Source organism: Triticum urartu, chromosome 4A (assembly GCF_056163025.1).
Source record: "Triticum urartu cultivar PI428250 chromosome 4A, HENAU_Tu73, whole genome shotgun sequence".
Classification (NCBI taxonomy): Eukaryota; Viridiplantae; Streptophyta; class Magnoliopsida; order Poales; family Poaceae; genus Triticum; species Triticum urartu.
In genome coordinates, this window is record NC_141876.1 from 53,447,320 (window position 1) to 53,454,728 (window position 7,409).

Sequence of the window (7,409 nt, forward strand, 5' to 3'; positions counted from 1 at the left end):
TATGTGACTATTTTTTTAGAGCCGGACTGGGTTGAGATGTGTATGCATTACAACTACTATTTACTACGACAACCAAATACGCCCTTAATGCTGCCATAGATGCACATCTTTTTCGCTACTGAACACGCCAGTCACGATCCGATGATTGATGGAACCCTCTGAAATCAGAGGAAGTCCACAACACTGGTCGCCATGCTCCATCCCAATCGACATCACTCCACCTACGGCCTACCTACCCACCCGACCCGCCTCACCCGGACCGGAGGGCCGGAAGTACCACATCTCCCTCACTGCCGATGGGCCTGGCCACCCACTCGTCACCTGTAAACCACCCTGTGCACGAGGCCCAGTTTCGTCAAACAATCGACGCATTAACAGCCAATCAATAGCTAGTACGTACCACATCAATCCCACATCTGTGTGTACTGTGTAGGTGAAAATAGAAAAAATGGCCTTTATCTGAAACTTCAACACAAAATGGTCCCAATCTAAAAATATTTCACGAAATGGCCTCTTTTGCATGATGCCCGGGGCTAGGGCGCCATGCTAGATAGCATGACACCCCGGGTTAGGACGTCAAGCTATTTGGCATGGCGTCCTAGGCCGGGACGTCATACTACATCCCGGAACGTCATGCTTTTAGCATGGCGCCCTAGCCGCGGGCGTCATGTAAAAGAGGATCATTTCATGAAATATTTTCAGATTTGGGTCATTTTGTGATATAAGGGCCAATTTTGTTCGTTTTCACACTGTGTAGTGTGTACTCCCATGTAGTAGTAAATCAATAGCTAGTACGTACCACATCTGTGTACTGTGTAGTGTGTACTCCCATGTAGTAGTAGCATCAGCAGAGATAGTGGCTGAAGACTTGAAGGCACGGGGACCAAATATGCCCGAGCTTGCAAGAAGCCTATAAATAACAGCAAGCTAGCTTTAGCTTCGTTAGCTTTAGCTAGCTAACTCTGGAACTTCTCTCACATCCATCTTCCTCCTCTGCTCAAGAGCACCGGCCAGGAGTTCATAGACACCGCACAGAGTGAGCTGCAGGAGGGTTGGCCGGGTGGAGTTGGAGTAGCTGGCCCGCCCGCCGCCGGCGTGAAACATCACATCGTCGGCGCCGGCCGGCCGGAGAGATCAAGTTGATGGGGAAGATGCTGGGCAAGAGCTGGCAGGAGTCGAGGCTGCTGTGGCACATCGCGTTCCCGGCGATCCTCACCGCCGTGTTCCAGTTCTCCATCGGCTTCGTCACCGTGGGCTTCGTGGGGCACATCGGCGAGGTCGAGCTCGCCGCCGTCACAGTCGTGGAGAACGTCGTCGAGGGCTTCGCCTACGGTGTCCTGGTACGCACGCCACGCGCCAACCAACCCGCATATATGCTAACGCGCATTGCTACTTTGCTAGCTCATTTCGTACTGGTAGATCCGTATATACATGTGCTTAGATGCTTCCATTCCATCTGTTAATTTGCACCAATTAACTTGGCAATTTTTTGGCGAAATCTAGTCGCACGTACGGATGCAGCATGTCTAAGTGCATGTCATAACTCTTGATTAACTGGATCATGTGTCGATCAATTCAAATAGGTTGTTAATTAGACTGCAGAATTTGTGAAGCACGTAGATATATATTAAGAGGTCAGTACTCGTAATCAAGATGCATGAGGCGCAGCTAGTAGGTATATGTATATAGCTGATTAATTAAGCTGCCTAGTAGCGACCAATGTGCCGTGCTAATGTAGGGTGGTTTGCACGTCTCCATCTAGGTCAGCTCCCGTGCGTCGCAAATCAACACCCGAGTTTGTTCCTTCCCTTGGAGACTTGGGTCAGCAGGATACCAGCAGAAACAAGGATTGATTGGTCATGCGTATATAACCTAATAAGGAACTAGCAACATGTCTCCGTGCGTGCTTGCTTAACCATAATAAAACTTGTAGCGATATAAAGAAGAGCCTAACATTGTGACCGATATTACGTACCAGCTTACGCATGAACTGGAGTGCTGGGGTTAGCAGTGATTATTTAATTTCAGTTTGCCTAGCGATCGAGACCATACCCGGCTGGCTGGCTGGCTGCTGGCCGTAAGGACCATCGATCGATCAAGCTAAGGATTCTGTTGTGCAAACATGCGTGCTCGCGTGTGCGTGCGCGTGTTTTCTACTAACTCGGCATCGAGAAAAGCCTAAGGGGTCACATGCGATAAAGCTCAGAGCAGCTCCAATGGCACGTGGTGAGCCATGTGTGTCGACCTAGCTAGCTGGTAATTGCGCGGCGGCCGACACTGCACCGTGAAGGGGCATCCATCCATGCATGCGAGTAAAGAGCCGTGCTTGCTTTCCTTCTTTAACACCGATGAAAGCAGCAAGATCGCGTTAGAAAACAAACCTCTGCTTTTGCTAGAACCTGCAACTCAAAGTACAGACGCTCTCTCCAGATCTACCTCAAAAGTTTCGGTGCAGCTGCGTGCACACAGATGTAGTACGTGTCGTGCGTGCCCATCACTCGTCGTGCCGCTGCCGCCGCACCTACTTTCGTCGTGCCAGTGGCCAGCCAAATTCGGGCTGGGTTGACCGATGAGCGAACGAGAGACAAGGACGAGACGCCACGACACGTCCGAGGGAGCCATTTTTCTGATTTCCCGGTGGTCGTTTTCCGTCGTTCGGTGCACGGGGAAAGTAGGTGGATGCACCCGATCGAACGATCGATGGACGACAACGTACTCCATCCGAACTCGAGCCACGGAAACGTGGGGATTGTGGGTGGCGACGTATGCCGCCGTCGGAGTAGTGCATGTACACATACGGCGCGTACATATCGTTCGGTTTGGCCATTTCATTGTTTGTACCTTTTTTTTTCCAAAAGGAGGGCATATTCATCCGCCTCCACATCGAGTGATGCATGCAGCAATTTTGTCAATCATTTTAAAGTGCATATTCCAGTGACAAAAATATTTGACATAAAAAAACTGCCGCACATGACTACTTCAAGAGCAAAATGAAACAGAGAACATCGGAAAATAACCATCATACATCATAAATCCTAATAGTAGCCGGCCAACCAAATCGGCTGGACAAATCCCAAGATACCATCTTTCATCGGTTGCACCCAAAGACCATTTCATTATCTAGCTGTGGCAAATGACAACCGTAGTGCGGAGCATGTAAATTGATTTTTTTTCTGCTCTTTTTTGAGTAGGTAAAGTTGGTTATTGATGGATGTTCTCCTAGATACATCCGCCAATTCTACTCTAAGGTGGAAAAAAACTACATCTTTTTTATTGCAACCAATACCAAGCATTCACTCACCTCTTCAGCATGTGTATGAGCCGCTTTATTAAGTGTTTGGTCTTTATTTATTTATCTATTTATTTTCTGTTTCACATTTCTCTTTTTATTCAAATACTATTTTGTTTTAATACATGTTTAATTTTAAATTTTAAGTAAATGCTTTAATATTCCCTACATTATATTGATACTTTTTTCCTGAAAATGTAAGGATTTTTTTAAAACAGGGATGTATGTTTTTAATTTTGTCAATATTTTTCCCACATACAATAATGTTTTTATTAACACATGATGTCTTTAGATATTCATGGACATTTGTATATGCATAAAATAGGGGTATATTCCTCATGGATTGTCTGCAAGATTTTAATAGGGAAATTGCCAAGCCAAACAGACAGTGTGAGACAGAAAACGAGCCAAGATCGTGAGGTCATGGCTCACCCTATTTTGACATCGATGGCCACCCCTCACGCCCCCACCTCCCATGTGCACCTACCACACCTCAGATATCATATGAAAATGGGGAAATATGCTCCATCTAAAAATATGTGGAAATAGCTAATGGAGCTTGAGCTCCATGGAGCCTGGAATTTGAAAGATTCAAAAATCAAATTTGTAGGTTTCAAAGAATTCTGAAAATACACACACATATCTATGGATGTATTTTTCGAAAAGGGTCACAGGATCGATGTATACTACTTGCCTGTAAAGTTTCATCACGAAATACAGGCTACCACAAGTCACGACTCACGACCGTTCATAACTATCAAGTGGCTAGCTTGGTAAGCTACCAACAGAAAATTGCGACCGTTCATACCTGGACCGATTGGCATTTGAATTTTGCTCCTTCCCGCGCACACGTGTAATGTTGATGGGATGCGTTTGCAGCTGGGCATGGGCAGCGCGCTGGAGACGTTGTGCGGGCAGGCGGTGGGCGCGGGGCAGGTGGACATGCTGGGCATCTACATCCAGCGCTCCTGGATCATCTGCGGCGCCACCGCGCTGGTGCTCGCGCCAACCTACGTCTTCGCGGCGCCCATCCTGCGTGCGCTCCACCAGCCCGCCGCCATGTCTGCCGTCGCGGGGCGGTACACGCGGTGGGTCATCCCGCAGCTGTTCGCCTACGCCGCCAACTTCCCGCTGCAGAAGTTCTTCCAGGCGCAGAGCAAGGTCTGGGCCATGACCTTCATCTCCGGCGCCGTTCTCGCCCTCCACGTCGTGCTCAACTACGTCTTCGTCACGCGCCTCGGCCACGGCCTCTTCGGCGCCGCCATGATCGGCAACGTCACTTGGTGGATCATCATCGTCGCGCAGTTCGCCTACCTCGTCTCCGGCTGCTTCCCGGAGGCATGGAAGGGGTTCTCGATGCTCGCCTTCAGCAACCTCGCCGCCTTCGTCAGACTCTCCCTCGCCTCTGCCGTCATGCTCTGGTTGGTAGATACACGAATTTAATTGAAACCTCCTAGTAGATTGCCTGAGTATCATTTTGAACGGTGCTTATAGAATTTATATGTGTGTGTGTGTGTGTGTGTGTGTGTGTGTGTGTGTGTTGTCTAGCTTGGAGCTTTGGTACTACACTGCAGTGCTCATCCTTGTGGGCCTCCTGAAGAATGCTCAACTCGAGGTTGACATCATGTCAGTCTGGTAAGCAAATCTCCATTGACAAACCTGTGACTGAACTTTGTGTACATGTAAAGAAATGGTTCAGTGATTAAACAGTTTCTGAAACCTGCAGCATCAACTACCAGCTCTGGACCCTGATGGTTGCACTAGGCTTCAATGCAGCAGTGAGGTATAATGCGCGCAACAACACAAATATAGCACTGCTAACACAAAAACTGCAACTCTACAAAAGTAGACGAAATCCACTAGTGTTTGTGCTAATGCAAAAATAATGATAATAAAAAATCTATGACATGCAGCGTTAGGGTGTCGAACGAGCTGGGCGCCAACAGGCCGAAGGCAGCCAGGTTCTCGGTGATCATGGCGGTGTCAACGTCCGCCGCCATCGGGGCGGTCTTCCTGGTTGTGTTCCTCGTCTGGAGGACCGAGCTGCCGCGCTTCTTCAGCGACAACGACGAGGTGGTGAGCGAGGCTGCAAAGCTCGGCTACCTTCTTGCAGCAACCATCTTCCTCAACAGCATCCAACCTGTGCTCTCAGGCACGTACCGCTAACACTGATGAGTTACCAAATTAATCCAATGGCAATTGGAACATCTTAACAACAAGTTGTCACTGTGCAGGTGTGGCGATAGGAGCAGGGTGGCAGACGCTTGTTGCCTTCATAAACATTGGGTGCTACTACTTGGTTGGCATCCCACTGGGGGTCCTCTTTGGCTTCAAGCTTAGACATGGTGCATTGGTAAGGACAAAATCAGATCAACCTCCAAGATGGATGCGTAATTATTATTTTTGAGAAATAAGATTGATGCATAATTATAAACGGGGAATCGGATTCTAACCTGCTCCGAATATATAACAATGTGTTTCTGCAGGGGATTTGGGTGGGCATGTCCATTGGCACGCTGCTGCAGACTGCTGTACTTCTCATAATTTGCTTCAGAACCAAGTGGGACAAACAGGTGTCGTACAATGCTAACTTCACCCGATCCGTCGATCACAGTTATTTTCTATACATAATGACTCGATCAAAGTTAGAGCAGATCTTTATATAAAAAATGTCTGAACTTTCAACGTGCAGGCTATGTTGGCCGAAGAGAGGATAAGGGAGTGGGGAGGAAGCAGTGATACATTGCCGGCGGCGACAACAACGGTGACAAACGGTAGCATATATAGATGATCAGATGGTTCCTGCATACAGATTGGACAATGCTATTTATATGTACATGGATAACACATATAGGTAGAATATATAGAAGTAATTAACCTGTACAGACCGAGATTGATCCAGTGTACCTCGGCTTCGTCATTGGGGAAATCGGCCTTTTAGGATCTGTTTCGATCGGAGAAATGAAATTCAACTACTAATTCATGTTTAACAAGAATTAGAATTGGGCATGCAACAGAGCCGTGAAACCGTATTAGTAGTGAAGTCAAATATAAGTTTTGTTTGGTTCAACACTTTGAAGAATCGAGCGCGCAAACACACTACAAGTAGATATATAAATGAAATACAAGTACTATAGACATGTACCGAATAATATTTTTTGAATATATAGTATTATTATATGCATAAATATGAGGCACATATATTGTGCTTCTCATATTTATACAAATTACTATTGATGTTACAATAATACATTATATATTTTCTATGAACTAATTTGTACAGTGGATTGTACTAGCTTTTCCCTTATATTTTATTGTATGTCCACATATATGCACTTTGTCTTCTTCTTGTTAGCCCATCATGTACTTTAAATATATAAAATATAATCTATTCTGAATATATTTAAATTACTAATTGTACCAACTCCATTATGAAGGAAAAAAAACTCTGACATAGCAGAGGGCCGGGGGTTTCAACCTTCTTTTCGAAGAGAAAAAATCCATGGCTCAAACCATCACACCTCTGGTAGTTCCCGCCACCTGCAAAAACGTGCTTGCCCATCGCAACAATTTGCAAAAATAAAAAAAATACAGCGGTCGGCGAGCTGCAACTGACAAAGGGGCGGTGCCACAGAGAAAACTGTGGCCAACGAGTTGAAACAGACGATTATTCAAAAGCTGGGACCGGACAATTTTCGACAACACTGGTTTCAATCAATCTCGGCCAATTTACAAAAACACGAGCATTTTTTTTAAATTCCTGAATAGTTTTTGAAAACATAAATGTTTTTTGACTCTATCAACAAAAATTGAAAAACACGAACGTTTTTTACTTTTGAAAAAGATGAACAATTTCTGAATTTCTGATTTTCATTTCAACGGGATTTTTTTTGAAATTTCCAAACATTTTTTGAAAAGACGAACACAAAATAAAGAATATGAAAATGATAACATTTTGATTTTTTTAAACACGAATATTTTTCGAAATTCATGGATATTTTCCAAAAACACTTAAATTATTTTTTTAATTTAAGAACCAAATTGTGAAAGTAGAAACCTCTTTTGACTCTCAGGCCATATTTGAAATTCCCAAAATATTTTCGAAAAAAAATTCAGAAGG

General features: G+C 45.3%; 1 protein-coding gene across 1 annotated transcript; it reads left to right on the top strand.

The window, feature by feature from the left end:
• Positions 1-875: 875 nt before the first annotated feature.
• LOC125550579 (protein DETOXIFICATION 29) lies at positions 876-6,470 on the top strand. The gene is made up of 8 exons (XM_048713603.2): positions 876-1,340; positions 4,169-4,710; positions 4,838-4,924; positions 5,016-5,072; positions 5,203-5,441; positions 5,524-5,642; positions 5,776-5,862; positions 5,982-6,470. Exons 1-8 carry the CDS (start codon positions 1,143-1,145, stop codon positions 6,078-6,080), a joined length of 1,428 nt encoding a protein of 475 aa, XP_048569560.2. The 5' UTR covers positions 876-1,142; the 3' UTR covers positions 6,081-6,470.
• The last annotated feature ends 939 nt before the right edge of the window (positions 6,471-7,409 follow it).

Excerpts from the sequence above, each read along its gene's own strand:
- LOC125550579 (XM_048713603.2), top strand. The coding sequence starts at position 1,143 with ATGGGGAAGATGCTGGGCAAGAGCTGGCAGGAGTCGAGGCTGCTGTGG. Across the intron at positions 5,442-5,523 it reads CATCCAACCTGTGCTCTCAG|GTGTGGCGATAGGAGCAGGG; the intron begins GCACGTACCGCT and ends GTCACTGTGCAG. Across the intron at positions 5,643-5,775 it reads AGCTTAGACATGGTGCATTG|GGGATTTGGGTGGGCATGTC; the intron begins GTAAGGACAAAA and ends GTGTTTCTGCAG.